The 19678-nt window shown below is 45.2% G+C and overlaps 1 protein-coding gene across 1 annotated transcript in view; it reads right to left on the bottom strand.

Annotated features, from left to right (window-relative positions):
* Positions 1-1240: 1240 nt before the first annotated feature.
* The window catches only part of LOC309558265 (caspase-8-like), a 174040-nt gene continuing 155602 nt past the window's right edge, over positions 1241-19678 (bottom strand). The window contains exons 8-9 of the mRNA XM_082261315.1: positions 10351-10831; positions 1241-1437 (exon numbers count right to left, since the gene is read on the bottom strand). Of these exons, the coding sequence (XP_082117441.1) occupies positions 1275-1437; positions 10351-10831 (644 nt within the window). The 3' untranslated portion in view covers positions 1241-1274. The remainder of the gene's footprint in view (positions 1438-10350; positions 10832-19678) is intronic.

The following is a 19678-nucleotide window of genomic DNA, read 5'->3' as shown; positions in this document are numbered from 1 at the left end:
CTTGCCGTAATGTGCAACTGTGCACATTAGCGAGATATTTATGCAAAAACTCAGCATAAAGGTAGTATTGAAATCCATTTGAGTTCATCAACTGTCAAATGGAGGAGGTGTAGATAAAGAATAGAAGGGTTCAAGGACAGAGCCTTGGGGGTCCCCTACAGAAAGAGGAAGTGAAGAGGAGAAAATAGAGTTGTGGGTGAGACTGAAGGAGTTTAGATAAGTAACAGGAAAACCAGGGAAAAGTAGAGTTTTGGAGGCTAAGTAAGTGGAGTTTTTTAGTGCGTAGCTAACTGTGTCAAAGGTAGCAAAAAGGTATAACGGTAAGGACTCGTTCACACCATACGTGCATGAAAACTGGTGGAAAAACTGCACAGATTTCACTTGCAGAGACATCAATTTATCATAATTTTACATCAGTTTTCATGCGTGTTTCAGAAAGTTTTTATGTACGTTGACATCAATTTTCATGGGAATCAGTTATGTGCCCTGTTCACACCAATGTTGATTTCATGTCAGTTTTTTTCCCATGCAGAAAACTGCATACACGTTGCAGATTCCTGTGCAGAACAAATCTGCACGTGATACCAGTGTTGTGGTGTGAACAGGGCACATAGAGAACAATTGTTGTTTGCCCTTGCAGAAAGCTTGCAGAAAAACTGATGGCTCTGTGCCATGGTGTGAACAAGGCCTAAATGTACTCAGTAGAGGCCATTGATTTTTAGTAAATCGTAAGGCTCCTTTCACACAGGCTTTCCAATCCGGTTCGCGGGCTTTCCGATCCGGTCTACCTGTCTGTTTTTCAGGTGGACCTGATCGGATTCTCCATGCAGCCCTATGGAGCAGCGGATGTCAGCAGAGACATCTCCACTGACACCCGCTGCTATCCGATCTGATCCTGTCTGTGAAATTCTGAGGGATGGAAACCCTATTTTCCATCCGTCTGGAGGATCAGGTCAGATAACATCAGATGAAAATGGACAGGCGGTCCGTTTTCATCCGATCTCCCATAGAGGAGACAGCTCAGTCTCTGCAAAGTAAGCGGAGATGGAGCTGTCCTCAGCCGATCCCCGCTGAGCAAAACTGTCACACCGCCTGTGTGAAAGGGGCCTAAGTTGTTCTACCAAAAGACCCTACCTGCTGGAAAAATTTGCTTTTTTAAAGGTTTACTTTCACTTTAAGTCATATTCAGAGGATTGTATTGATATGTCTTGTTCATCCTTAGCTGCTTCCAAGAGAAAGTTAGAAACAGAGATAGGATTTGGAAATCATTGGCTTTATATATTTTCTGGAGGAGGAAAAATCAGTTTTCTGCGAAGCTCTGATTTGTATGATGGCATCTGTTTCCCAAGTTTTATCTCTCCGTTATCTTTAACCTTGTAAATTTCATCCGCTATGTCCTGCTGTAAAATGGTCAGGATGTTTCTCAAATCTTCTTGGCTAAGAGATAAAAACAAAATTGTACCAAAAAGTGCAAGTTAATCATTTGTTTCTTTTAACCAGTTAAAATTACCACTAACATTTGTAGGTTGACACCATGTTAGATTTTTACTAACTCTGGATTAAAGTGGTTGTAAAGACAATTTTTACCTAATGGCCAGAGCACACCACAATTTCTGCATTACAGATGCGTTTTTGCATGTACGTTTGTGATGTTTTCCGGTGTACTTTTGTAAAAATTGCTGACAGGCTGGGTATTTATGAGAGAAGAGACCCTATCAGTCTCTCCTGTCAATAATGCTTCCTCCTGCCTGTCAGCTGGTATTTGCACTGAGCTGCACATGCACAGCCCAACGTACCTTTACAGGTGCAGATCTGTGCCGCGGTGATGTGACATCAAGTGGCCAAAGGCACGAAACCTGGAAGGAAGACTGAGCGGAGATGAAAGCACACAGGGCCCGCTGTCATTCCCACTGCAATGCTGGAGGGCATTGTTTGACAGGTAAGTCTGCCATAATGTGCTAATATGCGGTGCATACTAGCACATTTTGGTATAACCCACCTTGGGGCCCCTAAAAAGAAAAAAATACAATGGACTTAACTACCACTTTAATGCATTCCCTGCATTAGGGTAAAAAATGTCCCAGTATCTCCTTCTCCCCCTAAATACATACCTGAGTCCTGTGCTTGTCTGCAGCAGTTCTCTCTTCTCTCCCTGCATTCACAGGACTGAGAGACAACATTGGGAGCCATTGGCTCCTGCTGCTGTCAATAAAGTGCTGAGAACAGGGGATAGGACCGAGCTGCGCTGTGTGTGTCTATGGACGCATTCAGCCCAGCTTGGGAGCAAGCTTGCACCTGTGCCACCATAGGAAGTGACTTCCTATGGTAGCGCACGGAGAAAAAGAGTAGCCAAAAGCGATCATGGTGAATCCCAGATAGGGAGGCATTTTAGATCTGTATGTAATCCAGTGTAAGGGCCAGTTCACACCAAATGCAGTCTTTCTGTATCAAAAATGCATGGACAGTAGATTAGATTGATTCCAATGGTATAGTTCATGCCAGTGCAATCTGTTCCAGTGTATTCCAGTCCAAAGAAAAAAAAACATGCTGCATTTTTTCTACACTTAACTGTACTGGAACATGGCAAAATGAATATTCTATTCACACCCACCTAAAATGCGTGACAAACTCCCCAAAGTAGCTCAAGGACCTTTTCAGTCGTGGGGCTTTGTGTGCTTTTTCAGTGCAAGTTTTGGCACAATTGTAGCGCATTTTGTTGTACTGTACTGGAATGTGGTAAATGGATCAAAAACACACCTGAACGCATGTCACCAATTAGCCCAATTCACACTAGTGCAACTTCTGATGGGCACAGAATTTTATGACAAGGGAAATCACATTGATTTCATGGTGCCCTGTGATTTCAGTCCCATGGACTTCACTGAGGTTTTGCCTGTAATGTGACCTTTTTATGAGTCCGAACCCTTGGATCCGGACTCTTGGTGAAAACCAACCCCAAAGGTGTTCCGGCAGGGTGCTCTACAGGTCCAAGGAAGTGGTCCTTTAAAAACAAGGGGACCCAGTCCTTGATGGTCGGCAAGTGACAGATACCTGCCGTGATGAATAAAGATTGGGTTCTGGTTTTAAGCAGAATTGTGCCGCGGGTACGGTAAGTCCGTTTTAAAAATAGTTGTAAAAAAATATTTTTATGCACTGTCCCCTTCAAAATACCAGATACTGAGTGCCATGTTTAGGTTTCCACCAGAGACAGTAGGTGTATCAGCTATGACAAAGCACACTTTGTTTTGCCTAAACATTTTGCTCTCACCCTATGTTCACCTGAGACAGTAGGTGTATCACCTGTGACAAAGCACACCTTGTTTGCTTAAACTTTCTGCTCTCACCCCATGTTGTTTGGCGTGCAGGTTTTTGCCTAGGTGCACAAGCGCCCGTGCATTCGTCCCCTCTGTGGCTCCAGGTCAGGGAGCGCCCTCGGTGGCGCCCCTGTGGCGAAGGATCGTACGTGTGTGCATGAATATTCACCATTTCCAGGCACAAGCGTGCATGTGGAGCCAGGAGGAGCGTGTCATGATTGGCCTGCGCATGGATGGAATCGTGTATGTAGCATGCCGCACATGTGCATTAACAATCGCAAACGGTTCGACTTTTAAGGAAGTGTTCCCAGCGCGTGAGCTTCTGTCAGAGGCTGGAGGGGATGTAGAGCAGCAGTAACTGGGTGTGTGAGTCACTGTGGGTGCATGTTTACAGGCACAGACAGGTTCTGTTACTTTGGGATAATCAGTGCTGTGTGTGATAAGCTGTATAGCTTAGCACAAGCCTTGTGTACAGTAAAGTTAGTACCTCAAGTTTTTCTTGTCTACAGCAAAGTTGCCCTGGAAAGAAAAATGGAGGGGGGTGGGGGTGCACAGCTGGAAGGGGCACTATGGTGCCATCGTCAGGATTAGAAGATCCTAGCCGGGCTTCCTCTGTGTTTACCTCCCCTGAAGGGCCAGAGGTGTCTAGCCAATTGGTTGTTAGGCATAGAAGCTGCATCCAGTGCTCCTGTCTCAGCCTATGTCACTAAAGATGATTTGGCCTCGACGTTAGCTGGCCCTGAGGGTAAAATTGCTGGCATGATTGCAGCATCGAAAGGAAGGAGGTAACGTCATTTTCAGTTGGAGACTCTGCCCTTGGGGCTAGCCATGGCTCCACGAGTGTTTACAAAGATCGAAGCCCCAGTATTGGTGGCTCTAAGGTCTCAAGGAATAGCAGTGGTAGGATATCTAGATGATCTATAACTAATCGACCGATCGGCTTCGGCTCTAAGCCAGAATGTGTTCTGGATAGTTCAGTTCTTGGAATGTCTGGGTTGGATTCTGAACTTGGCAGAGTCAGCCTTACAACCTGTCCAGCGTCTGGAATATCTGGGTTTCCTTGTGGACACAGTACAGGTAAAGGTATTCTTGCCGTCAAGAAAGGTCATAGACCTGAAGGATCTGGTTCAGTCTTTAAGAAGGAAAAAGTATCCTTCTGTACGGCTTTGCATGAGTTTATTAGTGAAGATGGTGTCTTCATTTGAATCAGTTCCCTATGCTCAATTCCTTGCATAGGGAGCAGCCTGGAGCAGATAGATCTAGGCCTTAGATTGGTGCATATCTCTGGTACCGAGGGTACGTCAAAGTCCAAGTTGGTGGGTGATGGCCAGGAATTTGGAAAGAAGGAAATACTTTCTTCCAGTAGTCTTGAAGGTAGTGACTACAGATGCCAGTCTCTCTGGCTGAAGACCAGTTTTGGAGGAAGCCACTGTCCAATGAAAGTTGTCTTGGGTAGAAAGTAGTGTTCCCATCAATATCCTGGAAATCCGAGCAGTTTGGTGGGCATTAAAGTACTGGACACCCAGACTTCGGGGTTACCCTGTCAGGGTACAATTTGACAATGCCACAGCTGTGGCTTATATCAACCATCAGGGAGGCACCAAGAATCAGTCAATCCAGAAGGAGATGGATCTCATTCTATCCTGGGTGGAAAAATTTGTTCCATGGCTGTCGGCGGTTTTCATTCCGGCAATAGAAAACTGGCAGGCAGACTTTCTGAGTCCTTAGCAGATGTTTCCGGGGGAATGGTCCTTATACTGAGATCTTTGCATTGATCTGCCAATGCTGAGGGTCCTGGATGTAGATCTGTTGGCATCCAGTTTCAACAACAAGTTGAAAAAAATTGTGTCCTGGACCAGGGATCCACTCGCAGTCAGAGCGGAGGAGGAGTTTTCCATGATCTATGCCTTTCCCCCAGTTCAGCTGCTGCTGCATATTATTCGCAGGATCCTGGTAGAGGGGAAATCAGTAATCCTGGTGGCTCCAGCATGGCCCAGGACGTTTTGGTACGTACAAATTCTAAATTTGGCAGTGGCAAGGCCTTGGGTTCTTCCACTGCATCCGGACCCGCTCTCTCAGGGTCCAATATTACACCCTGCTTTACAGTCTCTAAAATTGACTGCTTAGCTAATGAAGTCTGAATATTGAAAGAGCTGGTATATCTGGCCCTGCAGTCTCTACCCTGATAAACACTAGAAAACCTGTCTCTAGAGGCATTTATTACAGGGTCTGGAATTCTTACATTTCCTGGTGTGAGGCCAGGAAATGGCATCCCCGTAAATATATCATCAGAAGAATTCTAGCCTTCTTGCAAGTAGGGATAGAAATTAAAATAGCTTTAGGTGCTATTAAGGGACAAATTACAGCCTTATCGTTTTTTTTCTTCTAGAGACCGATCGCTTTGCATTCTTTAGTTCGAACCTTCGTTCAAGGGGTGCTACATATGCTTCCGCCAGTGAGGCCACCATCCTGTCCTTGGGATCTAAATTTGGAGTTGGCAGTTTTACAGAAACAGCCTTTTGAGCCCATGCGGCATATTCCACTGGTTCTTTTGACCAGAAAGTTGGTCTTTTTAGTTGCAGTAACTTCAGCCAGAAGAGTATCAGAATTAGCGGCTCTTTCTTTAAAGAGCCATTCTTGATTTCACATCAAGATAGGGTGATTCTATTTCCACACCCAGGTTTTTTGCCCAAGGTGGTGTCCGCTTTTCATTTGAATCAGAACATTATACTGCTTTCCTTCTTTCCAAATCCTCAAACAGCAGAGAAAAGGTTATTACATTCTCTCAATGTAGTACATGCATTGAAGATTTATTTGAAAAGATCAGCTCAGATTCGTAAGACCGACCTTTTGCTTGTGCTGCCAGAAGGTCCCAGGAAAGAGAAGGCAGCATCTAAATCTACAATTTCTCAATGGATTTTCCAGGTTAATATCCAGGCTTATGGTTTAGAAGGGAAGGTTCCACCGTTTCCAGTAAAGGCACACTCAACAAGAAGAGAAGGTGCCTCTTTGGCAGTTTGCCATCAAGCTTCTATGGCTCAGATTTGCAAGGCCCCTACTTGGTCTTTGGTACATATGTTCACTAGATTCTATTGAGTGGATGTTAAGACCCAGGAGGAGTCTGCATTTGGCCGCAGTGTTCTGCAGGCAGCTATGTAGATCTTTTGTGGTCTGATGGCAGTGTTTTTTATGGTGCCCCCCTCCCCTCAAGCGCATTGCTTTGGGACGTCCCAGATAGTAATGAATATTGCTGCTCTGTGTCCTGTGATGTAAGATAAAGAAATATGTATTTTTCCTACAGCCTACCTGTAAAATCCATTTCTTGGCGTACATCACGGGACACAGAGGTCCATCCCCTCTTGTCTGGGATGTTTATTGCTTGCTACAAATCTGAGGTACTTCCTGTATATGAGGGGTTATTTAGAGGGGGACTTCTTGTCTTAATTGGTTGCCAGTGTCCCTTCACCTATAGGTGGCGTATAACCCAGATAGTAATGATTATGGCTGCTCTGTGTCCCGTGATGTACTCCAAGAAATGGATTTTACAGGTAAGCTGTACGAAAAATCCATATATTTATCTTTCAAAAAGTGTTTCCCAGTTCTAAACCAATTTCTAAATTGCTGCATTTTGCATTTAAAAAAATCCCAAAAGCCAGTATAAAGGAATAGTAGTGGTAAAAAAAAAGCACTTGTGGGCTTAACTAAATATTTTTTTTTATAACTCACCTTTAAAGGGATATGGGAGAGGTGTTTCCTAAGCCTACATACATTTTACTAATAGGTGTCCCTCGTTCCCATCTCAAAAATTTGGGAGATATGAGTATCTTGTCCTAGTCAAATTCTTCACTGGGAATATTAGGTTCCTGTTTCCATTTGTTGATAAACTGCAAGGCATGTGGTAGGGAGGCCTTCAGTGAGACTTGATATATGGAGATAAGGGGTGTTTCAGCCTGGCAGACTGGGATAGCAAACACTCAAAGTCAATGAGTGGTTTGGTTAAGGCAGTTGTGGGTGCTTTGGAGACAGGGTAATGTTAGTTTTGGGAGTATTCCAGCCAGGGCTGTAGATATGGGGGTACCACCAGTCCTCCTGTATGGAGCCCGGGCCAGTAGGGGGGGCCTAGGCAGCAGGGTGAATTGGATGTTGGCAGGGAGTGTGATCGGTGTGGCAGGGGGGAAACTACTGGACCAATCCCCTGTATGGCTTTCTCTACAGCAGCTGAAAGCTGGCTTCTTCTTTCCCTCCCGTTGGCTTTCAGCTGCTGCAGAGAGAGCCATAAAAAGGATCGGTTACAGTAATTTACCCCCTGCCACACTGATCACCCTCCCTGTGCACCATACATTTCTCCCCCTGCTGCCCAGGACCTCCTGTTTTTTCTCTACCCTCCCCCGCAGTGCTAATAGCTTCCATCCTCTCCTTCCCGTCGGCAGCTTAAGGCACACAATAGGATCCTTCAAGTTTGAGAGTGGAGGATAGGTCCGGTAAATATGTAATATTTAAAAGTCCCTTCCTTTTCTGAATGAACACAATGAGTGATTGGTACCAATTACTCACTGTGTTAATTCATAACTAAAGCATTGGCTGTATGGGGCCCGTGTCAGGTTGTAAAGGGGAATTTAGAACTAAGTCTGGAGCTCTCCTGAGAGGATAGAGAAATGTTAAGGTCCTCTGTTTTATTGTAATGGACTTTAAAATTACTCACTAACCTGAAGTCTGCAAATTCCTTCATAGGCAATAGGAGAGATATAAGAGGGGAAGAGGCATGAAGAAGAAGGTCATCCGCATAGAGGTATAACTTGTAGTGATGAGAACTTACTTCAATACCCCTGATGTCCGGGTTATTATGGAGAGCAATAGCAAGGTGTTCCATGGTCAGAACATATAAAAGGGGAGAGAGGGGGCATCCTTGGCGAGTCCCATTTTTAATTTCAATTGGATCTAAAAGCAGGTCATTAGAGCATATTCTTGCAGAAGGGTTAGTGTATAGGACCAAAATTTTATGTAGAATGTTAGGTCCCAATCCCATTTGCTGAAGGGTAGCCCAAAGAAAGTCCCTATGGACACAATCTAATGCCTTTTTGGCATCCACCGATATAAGGCAACCTGGGATGTTCTGCTTTTGAGCGTATTCAATTGAAGTTTTGAGGGTGTTATCACAGGCTTCCCATCGTGGTGTGAACCCAACTTGGTCAAGGTGTATTAGGTCTGGAAGAAGGAGTGGGAGGCGGTTAGCAATAATTTTGGAATAAAGGTGTATATCAATATTGGTAAGGGAAATGGGGTGGTAGCTACCGCATAATGACAAATCCTTGCCGGGTTTGGGCAGTATCTCCAGATATAGCATTGTGAAAGAAATGAGGAGAGGGGACCCTGACAAAGAGATTTTTAGTAAAAAGCAGCACATAATACACACCTTAACACTTGTTAGAACGAGTAAAAGATTAATTTCCTATATGATATTAGCAGCAAGAGCAGCCATTGCGTGGTGTTGGAACCATCCGATAGTCAAACTTGACTATCTCAAAAAAAAGTTTGAGGTCATTGTAGCCGTATTAGTGCACTTGAGACAGAGACAATTGAGTACTGTCCGTGATACTTTTCTTATTTGCACTAATATACAATTTTTCAGGACAAGCTTTCGGGGTATGGCCCCTTCTTCAAGGTCCAAGCAGTACTGATTCACAAAATGTTAAAAAAACACAAAATCTCTAAGCCAAAGTAAAAAAAAAGAGAAAACCAAAGAAACATAAACACATTTAACTGGCAATGGTAATAAAACTAGCATAGTTAGTGAGATAAGACAGAGGGAGAGCTGAAGACAGGGGGGAAGGTGGGGGGATAGTCACAGAGGGGGTCGTCTTTTTGACACAAAAAATAACGGCTTAAATTTAGATATGGGTTTCCGTACTCATTATCCCACAGTTTTACGACCCCCTCTGTGACTACCCGCTCTGTGACTCTGTGACGTAGTGTAGTTTAGTGTGAACTGACTCTGCTATGCCAGGGTGACCGTAGTGTAGTTTAGTGTGAATTGACTCTGCCATGTCAAGGTGACCGTAGTGTAGTTTAGTGTGAATTGACTCTGCCATGTCGGGGTGACCGTAGTGTAGTTTAGTGTGAATTGACTCTGCCATGTCAGAGTGGCCGTAGTGTAGTTTAGTGTGAACTGACTCTGCCATGCCAGGGTGACCCCACTATGCAGATTCTGGGTTAGGGGTATACATATATATACATATATATATATATGTGTATATATATATGTGTGTATGTATATGTATATATACACACACACATATATATACATATATTTATATATGTATATATATATATATATACTTACACACACATATATATATATATATATATATATATATATATATATATATATATATATATATATACAGTATATATATATATATATATATATATATATATATACCTCTATACAGAAGTTAAAAAAAACGCCCAGGTGTGAAAGGAGGGTAACACCATCCCTGCGCTACTGAAATTCTAATGGTTCTGGACATGCTACAGAGCTAAAACTTCACAGGTACACTTTTTAGACCCCCCAAAATCCAAAAAAATCTCTTTTTTTTTTTTCAATAATTTTTTCAATAATTGGCTCTCTATCAAAAATGACAATTTTTAAGAACATTTTTTTGCCTGATTCATAGTCCCTGGGGCATGACCCAGAACCCTAGGCACTTTTTAGGGGCATTTATTGGGTTTTAGGGCTTCAAAATTGTGTTTTTTGATTACAGAAGTTCGGGTCCCATTGATTTCAATGGGGTTCTGGAATCCGAACCGAACTTTCGGGAAATTCGGGTGTTCTGGTCGAACCGAACTTTTCAAAAGTTTGATCATCCCTAGTTACTACCATTATGTATATGTTGTTCAAAAATGTGCACATTACTACCTGTGCTATCCACGCCTGCCAAGTTTTTGCAACTGTTTTTTAGGGAAAAATGAACAAACATACTGAAATCCGAAAAAAAAAAAATACTTTATCGTTATCTACCAAATAATTTGTACTTACACATTGTTAGGATCTTCCAAGATTTGACACAGCTTCTGAATATAAACAGAGCCTTTGGGACCTCGTAGACTCTTATAATTTTCAGTGCTAGCATAGGCTGTTAAGAAATCTGCAGTAATAGGAAGGCTTACTCCATCACAATCATATGTAGATGTACTGCCATCTCCCTCATAAGGGACTCCCCCATCAAGTTCATCTCCTTGGCATGCTTGAATAAAGAATACCTTAGGTTTCCCAATGAGTGACTGACAATTCCGACCGTTGAAACATCTAGTTAGATCTTTAATGGACACGTCTTTTCCATCAACACCTAACACAGTTCCTTGATCCCCATGTGAGAGAATAAAGCAGATAAAGCTGTCCTTATTAATGTGATCTTTTTTCTGATACTCCTTTATGATGTCTAACATTTTTTCTCCTGTCAGGTTTTTGTGTTCTTCTACATTATATCTTCGATTTTCAAATACTCTCCTTATTGCAGCTGCCAAACAAGAAAAATCAAGAAATACATGAATATCAAGAACCTAAATATACTTAAAGTGTATCTAAATCTAAAAAAAAAAAAAAAAAATCATTAAATGGTAGCTTAACCACAATTGTCTCCACTAAGTATCCTGTTTTTGCACTTTGGCTTTAGTTTAAAGTAGAACTATGGCCAAAACCTTTTCCTGGTGCCTCCATGGCAGCATACTAGTGATAGAGCTCCACCTCTACTCCTCCCTCAGGACCAGTGCATAGCATAAAAGAAAGGCCTAGCCCCCTATCCCATCATTCTCCTTTTTTTCTCATACCTCTTTACTGGTGAAGAATAGCAGTATGTCCATACCTTTGCCATTTGCCAGCTTCCGCCGGGTTCAGCCTCTCCCGTGCACAGTCCCTGTTCGGTCGCTCAAAACACTAAAAACCCTGGGAACCCATTCTGTGGATCTTTTGGGGTATTTTGTGCAGAGTTTCCTCACAGTTTTTTGATGTCTCTTGGGCAGGGTTTTGCATAAGGACCAGCTTTCTGTCCTTCCTCTTTTTTTTTTTCCACAGCATTATGTCTCTCAGATTCCAGTTACTGTGTCTGCTCAAACGTTTTCCATCCTCTTCTTCCCCCTTATCGGTGCTTTTATTTTATTACCTCCCTGGTTTATTTCAGCCTGTTTTCCTCATGTTCCCGCCTTGCCTTCCCGTTCTGCTCCCCTTTGTGCTCTTCCATTTGGCTCTCGCATGTCCTCCTTCCTTGTGCTGGCCAGCCTTCGGCCGCATTTCTCTCCCCCTCCTTGTGGGCTCAAGGTGACATCACAGGCGTGCTGGTGTAACGTTAAAAAACCCTACCCCGTGAAAATTCCCTACCTTCGTCACTTCCTGTGAGGGTACGTCATTTAACAGCTGAGCAGCTTCACAGTACGCATGCTCACAGCTGTGGCGGGTAGGGAATTTTCATGGGGTAGTGTTTTTCAACCTTACACCGTGTCATTTATCAGCTGTTGCAGCGCATCCCACTGCGCATGCCCAGCCGCTAAATTAAATTGTCTCATAGACTTCCCTCATCAGCAGGTGCGGCGTCCCAAATGAGTGACTGTAACTTTCTAAAACACTGTAGCCGTGATTTGAGTTTTCATAGACTTGCTGCCGATTACATTTTCCTGGAGCAGAGATGAGGGAAGTCTGACGGGTTGGAGCCAAGATGATTTGGCGCGGCAACAGCTGATGAATGAGGCGGGGTTCCGTGAAGAAACAATACCCCGTGAAAATTCCCAACCCTCCGCAGCTGTGTGCATGCACACTGACAAGCGGCTCAGCTGATGTATGACGTACCCTCACCAGAAGTGACGAGGGTAGGGAATTTTCACGGGTAGGGTTTTTTCATGGAACACCGGCACTCGGAGGCGAGCGGTCCTGAGGCGGCGCGTGTGTGCGCATGCGCCGATGCTTGCACAGTATGCTGATTCCGGAGCGGCCATCTTTACTTTGGGAAATGATCAGGGCTTGCCCTGATTTTTTCCCTGTCACCTTTCTTTTTTTTTTTTTCCTCCCAATTGAGGAGGGATTTTCTGGTACCCTCTCTCCTTCTTACCCTAATAAGGGTCACTTCTTTTCACCTTCTCAGTGGTTAGCTGTGCCCTACTTCCCACTGGAGGTTCTTAGCCCAATTTTCAAAAAAAAGAATAGAATAATTTTTCTTTTTCTATCTGTTCTATTTTTATCTGCTTTCAGCTGGTCCTCCTGCAACATTCCACCATGAGTCATTCATCCCACAACCAAGATCCTTGCACCTCCTATAGGTATAGGACCACCTCTCTTGAGTATTTTAAAATTTAAAAAAGCGCACACATGGACTGACAAGTGTCCTTTGTTCCAGCCCTGCTCACTCCAAGAGATCAGGAAAATCCTCAAGACGTTACGACAATGACAGTCCGGATCGCAGATGCCGCTCACCCCACTACAGATCCTCGGAGAGGTCTAGATCAAGATACCATCGTTCCCCCTCACCCTTCTAAGAAGAGATGTTGGGCATGTGGCGCGCTTCCTTTACCCGAGAAATTGGTCTATAATGACTGTTTCAGAGACTATGCATCCAATCAAGAAGCGGAAAATCAGCAAGTGGTGGATCTGCTAAAACAGACCATGAAGGATTCCTTCTCAGAACTAGCAGCTCTAGTCTCCATTCAGAAAGCCCCCTCCGGGTGCTCAGATGCAGGATAGTGACCCCAATGCTCCAGGTCCCTCAGATCTCAGTACTCCTCGACCTCTCTCGCCTCTACCAACCAGAGAGGCTTCATCGAAATACCTGTCGGAGGAGTGCTCTGAAGAAGTGGACCCATCGGGTTTTAGCTATGCCTTAGTCCAACCCTTTATCCGGGCAGTTTAGCAACGATATCTTGGGAAGATCCAAAGGAACCCCCCCCCTAGGGATCCAAAACATATTTTCCTTTTTTAAAAAGAAAACAAGTTGTCTTTCCATTGATGGGTGAAATAAAGGAGAGCATCGAAGATGAATAGAAGAAGACAGACAAGAATTTCACCTTAGGCCGCCTTAACAAGCTCTATCCTTTATCAGAGACTGAGTCGCAGTCACTAAATTCCATGCCAGTAGTAGACGCAGCAATGGTCAGTCTCACCAAAAATATCACCCTTTCCATGGAAGACTCTGCTTCCTTTAAGGGCCCCTTTGGACCGGCGGATAGACTTAGATCTGAAAATAAGCTATTTGGCCTCTGGTTTCACTTGTAAGCTGACTATTGCCCTCACCTCTGTGTCAAATGCCATTAGGGCATCGTCAGATAACATTGAAAAGGCCCTACGCCTGGACATTCACAAGGAAGACATCATTAAGGCGTTAGAAGAACTGAAACTATCAGCAGACTTCATCAGAGAAGCTGTGATTGATACCATTTACTGTTCTGCGAGGTCTATGCTTCACTTAGTGATGGCAAAAAGAGCCCTCTGGCTAAAGCCTTGGACGGCCGACCTAGCATCAAAGCAGAGTTGGTGTAAGATGCCCTTTGGTAAGGCCCTCTTCGGAGAAAAACTAGATAAGGCCATTTCAAGGGTGACAGGGGGTAAGTCTGGGCTCCTCCCCCAAGACAGAAAGGTCAAACAACCCAGAGTCTTTTCCTCAAGATTCTGCACATCAAACTCCAGAGATTACAGGCAATTCAGACAGCAGAGAAACAACAGAAGACCCTGGAGAGGCACCCAGGCCTCTTTTTTGAATCAACGTAAATCGAAAACTCTTACCGCTCCTCAAGAGACAATTAAGTCTTTTTGATGCCAGGAGAGCTCAGTTTATGCTGGTCGGAGCTAGACTGCAGACCTTTTTTCCAGTTTGGGCTGCTTGTTGGCAAGATCCTTGGGTCCTTTCAACAATTCCAAAAGGCCACTGGCGGGAGTTCTCTCATCCTCCCCCCTCAAACATCTTTTCAAGAGACAAGAACGAGGCTCCCCAACAAAAACTCTGACCTTATCTCGATTTCTGACAGAACTACAACTTCAGGGAGCAGTCTTGCCAGTCCCATTGGCAGAACGCTATATAGGCTTCTATACCCCACTTTTCTTGGTCTGGAAAAAGACTGGCAGATGGAGACCTGTGACAGATCTGACTCAACCCTTATGTAAAACTCGAGAGTTTCAAAATGGAGTCCTTACAAACAATTATCAAAGTAATCCAACCAGGTGATTGTTTGATTTCGATTGATCTCCAGGATGTTTACCTGCATATCCCAATCGCCCATCTTGCCAAAGATTTTTGAGGTTCGCAGTGGGCGAAATACATCTACATTTCAAAGCCCTTCCATTCGGGCTCTGCACCTCTCCTTGGGTGTTCAGCAAGATTTTAATATCAGTTTTTGCCCCCCTCCAGGAGAAAGGTCTGAGGGTATATAATTACCTAGACGATATCCTCCTCCTAACAAGCAATCTAGATCAACTTGGATCTCCTAGGGAGATACTTCTCCAGTCCTTAGAGAAGTTTGGATGGCTCATAAATCTCCAGAAGAGTCAGCTCTTCCCGATGCAACAGATGATCAACCTAGAAGCCATGTTCAATACTCATCTGGGGGCGGTTTCATTACCCCCCCCCCAGAAGGCGAGTACTGTATTATCATTATGAAGATGATCAAAGTTATCTAGAGTTCCCATCTGACGGTCTCCCAGTGCCTGAGCCTGGTGGGCATGTTTTCATCATGCATTCCCCTAGTACCATTGGCACCTGAGATTCTGCTAGACAGGTTTTCTGGCACAATGGAGAAAACAACACCTTTCTCAAAAGATTTATTTGACCAACTTAATGTGCAGAAGTCTACACTGGTGGACAAAGCACGAGAATCTCTCCAATCCTCATTACCTAGGCTCATTTTCTTGGACCATAGTTACGTCCGATGCAAGCGGACAGGGCTGGGGCGCTCATTGCGGAGAAGCCAGACTGCAAGGAAGATGTTCTTGTCCCACCAGGGGAGTGGTATCCAATATTCTGGAATTGAGAGCTGCCTTCCTAGCACTAACGTCCTTGACACCCCTAACCCATGGTCAGTTAGGCTTTCTTCTACTAGACAACAGGCAGTCCTGTATCTACAGAGACAGGGTGGAACCTGCAGCAGGTCCCTCCTCTTGGAAGTCAACCCTATAATGCTATGGGTGGAGAGGAACCTACTGGATCTCAGGGCAGTTTACCTCCCAGGACGGCTGAACTCAGTGGCGAACTTATTGTCCAGAAAGTTTACAGACAACAATGAATGGGCCCTACTCCCTCACATCTTTCTCCAGATCTCCCACCTTTGGTATCCTCCTCAGGTGGATGTGTTTGCCACTCCAGAGAACACGAGGCTTCCCATATTCTTCTCTCGCCTTCCCTACCCTCAGACGGAAGTGGTGGATGCCCTGACATGCCCCTGGAATTTCTCTATGCCATATGCCTTTCCCCCTCGCCTGCTGATTCTGAAGTTTCTTACAAAAAAAAAAGAAAAAAGACAGAACATTTTGAAAAAAAAAAAAAAAGTTTTTCATTTTTTCTGTGAGTAAATTTTGAAAATAAATCATTTTTCTCCTTCACTGATGTGCGCTGATGAGGCGGCAGTGATGGGCACTGATAGGCTGCACTGATGGGCACTGATGAGGTGGCATTTATGGGCACTGATGAGGTGGCACTGATGAGGAGGTACTAATATGCAGCACTGATGGGCACTGATAGGTGGCACTGATAGGCAGTACTGATGAGCATTGATAGGTGGCACTGATGGGCACTGAGAGGTGGCACTGATGGGCGGCACTGATGGGCACTGACAGGCAGCACTGATGGACACTAAGGGGTGGCACTGATGGGCACTGACGGGTGGCACCGATAAGCACTAATAAGGTGGCACTTATGGGCACTGATGAGGTGGCACTGATGAGGAGGTACTAATATGCCGCACTGATGGGCACTGATAGGCGGTACTGATGAGCACTGATAGATGTCACTGATGAGCACTGATAGGCAGCACTGATGGGCACTGATGGGCACCATCAGTGCCCACAATCAGTGCTCATAGTGCTGCCAGTCAGTGCCCATCAGTGCCTAGATAAGTAGGCACTGATGGGCACTGACTGGCACCACTATGGGCACTGATTGTGGCACTGATTGTGGGCACTGATGGCCACACTGTGGGCACTGATGGTGGGCAGTAATTGGCTCTTTATTTACATTTTGTGTAATCAGGACACTGGTGATCAGTGTCCTGATTACTTGTACTTTTCTCTCCTACGAGGAGGAGCCGCTGATCGGCTCTCCTCGCCTCACACTCTGACAGTGTGAGGCGAGGAGAGCTGAATAACGGCACTTCCTCATTTACATGTGACCAGCTGTGATTGGACACAGCCGATCACATGGGTAAAGAGTCATGTCATTGACTCTTTACCGAGATCGGGGTCGCGCCGTGTCCTAGCAACACGGCGCGACCACGATCGCCGCTCCGCACCTGCGGTGCGCGCGAGAGGCTGTTCTTGTGCGCTGTCATATGACGGCATCCCAGAACAATAGCTGCCCCGCTCCGCCGTCAATTGACAGCGGGCGGGTAGCAAGTGGTTAAACACTATCGCATGGACCCGGCGACTATAAAAAAATCACTTATTCAGCATTACCCACCCGTGTTGAGCTAGTTATTTATCACTAGTATGCTGCCATGGAGGCACCTGGAAAAAGGAAAATTGTATCATAGCGTAATTTTCCTTTCCTGATGCCTATCCATGGCAGCATACGCTCTCACCCCAGGTACTCTATACGACAGAGAATGATAGGATAGGGGGCTAGGCCTTTCTTTTATGCTATGCACTGGTCCTGAGGGAGGAGTCGGGGCGGAGCTCTATCTTTCCATTTCTTTAACATTTTGGATAGAGTAGGGGGGTTATAACCCCTGTCAGATTTTTTTTGCCATCCGTGTTCCATTGCAGATATTTCTCTTCACTTTCTGTCCCATAGCCAAACAGGAAGTGAGAGGAAATCATTGCAAATTAAGGGGATTCCTTGGGGACCCCCAGGCCACCAGAACAAGTGTCCCCATTGGAATATTACTTTTATGGGGACAAGCCAAAATGTTGTGATTTTCTTTTACTTTTAATGATAAACAGGACAAACAGAGAGGGTGAATCTCCTTAATGGGGGGCACAGACAGCAATAAAAACTGACAGGTGTTCTAATCACTCTTTATCCTATCCAAAACAAAAAAAAATGGAAAATTGTATCATACTTACCGTAATTTTCCTTTCCTGGTGCCTATCCATGGCAGCATACTAGTGATAGAGCTCCGCCTCTACTCCTCCCTCAGGACCAGTGAGTAGCATAAAAGAAAGGCCCAGCCCCCTGTCCCATCATTCTCTGTCATATAGAATACCAGGGGTGGGAGCATATGCTGCCATGGATAGGCACCAGGAAAGGAAAATTACGGTAAGTATGATACAATTTTCAGTTTTCCTGGTGCCTCCATGGCAGCATGCTAGTGATAAATAACTAGCAAAGACAAATGGGTGGGTAATGCTGAATGTGTGAATCTTTAATTGGACAAAGACATGGCCGACTGAATATTCCTTCTGCCGAACTCCACAATTGTGAGAGACCCTGGGTCGATACCATAATGCTTGAAGAACATATGATGTGATGACCATGAGGCGGCCCTGCAAACCGTCTCTAAGGAAACGTTGGCCCTTTCCGCCCAGGAAGCTGAAACTGCCCTGGTTGAATGAGCTCTTACTTGGGAAGGTGGAGATAGCCCCTTGACCTTATAGGTTTTCTGGATGAGCTTGATGATCCATGAAGATAGAGTCCTCTTGGTGGCCTCTTTGCCCCTGTTTTTCCCGAAGGGGATGACGAACAGACTGTCAGAATGTCTAAATGAGCTTGTGGCCTCTAGATAGGCCCGAAGAACTCTAATGATGTCTAGGTCGTGATGAGTTGAGTCCGAGTTCTGAAAGACTGGAAGAGCCCAAGGCTCTAGCAGATGAGAAGAGGAGACCTTAGGGATGAAACCCTGCATAGGGCGAAGTTCCACTCTGTCCGGGAAGAAGGTAATGTGATCTTCACTTATTCCTAAGGCATGCAGTTTGGAGACTCGTCTGCCAGAGGTGATCGCTAAGAGGAAGGCAGTTTGTAACAGCGAGAAGCCTGTTCCACAGGAGAAAAGGGGGGGGGGGTTAGATAGAACCTCCAAGACTAGGGTAAGATCCCACTGTGGAAAAGGGCGCCTGATGGGAGGACGGATCTTCAACACTCCTCTTATAAAGGTAACTACTAGAGGATCTTCTGCCCATCTCTTGTTGGTTGCAGCCGAGATCGCTGCTACCTGTACTTTAAGGGAGCTTAGACCCAATCCTAATTCCAATCCTGTCTGCAGGAAGGCCAAAACTTGAGAGGTAGAGGGAAGGATGGGGTTGAAGTCCTGCCCTGCGGCAAATGCTAGGAACTTATTCCAGATTTTAGAATAGACCGCGTTGGTGGAGGGTTTTCTGGCCTTCAATAGTGTCGAGATGACTCCAGGGGTACATCCTAAGGACTGAAACCTTTGCCTCTCAGTTTCCAAACCCGAAGATCCAACCTCTGAGGGTTCGGATGACATAGTCCCTGCTGCGATAGAAGGTCGGGAAAAGGAGGAATCCTGATGGGGGGTTCCACACTAAGACGGATGGCTAGAGGGAACCACGGTCTCTTTGGCCAAAAAGGGAGTATCGCTAGGATTTGTACTGACTCTGTGAGGAGTCTCCGGAGAAACTTCAGAATCAGCGAGGAGGAAAGGCATATGACGTGGAGAAATTCCATGGGCATGTCAGGGCATCGACCGCTTCCGTCTGAGTGTAGGGAAGGCGAGAGTAGAATCTGGGGAGTTTTGAGTTCTCTGGAGTGGCAAACATGTCCACTTGAGGAGGGTACCAGAGGTTGGAGATTTGGAGAAAAACGTGGGGATGTAGAGTCCACTCGTTGTTGTCTACGAACCTTCTGGATAGTGAGTCTGCTACTGTGTTTAGCCGGCCCGGAAGGTAAACTGCCCTGAGACCTCATAGGTTCCTTTCTGCCCATAGCATTATGGGTTCGACCTCCTGTAGGAGGGTCCTGCTGCGAGTACCCCCCTGTTTTAGTAGATATGCCACTGCCGCCTTGTTGTCCAATCTTAGGAGGACTCTGTGGCCCTGGAGGAGGGGTGTCAAGGAAATCAGAGCTAGGAATGCCTCTCTTAGTTCTTTAACGTTGGATACCACTCCTCTGGTTGAGTGAGACCATTTTCCCTGTAGCTTGACATCTCCGCAATGGGCGCCCCATCCCTGTCCACTTGCATCAGACGTAAGGATGGTCCAGTTGAACGAGCTTAGGTGACGGGGT

The sequence above is a fragment of the Pelophylax lessonae genome (genome assembly GCF_965119305.1).
Source record: "Pelophylax lessonae genome assembly, chromosome: 6".
Classification (NCBI taxonomy): domain Eukaryota; kingdom Metazoa; phylum Chordata; class Amphibia; order Anura; family Ranidae; genus Pelophylax; species Pelophylax lessonae.
This window is presented reverse-complemented; position numbering and strand designations above follow the sequence as displayed.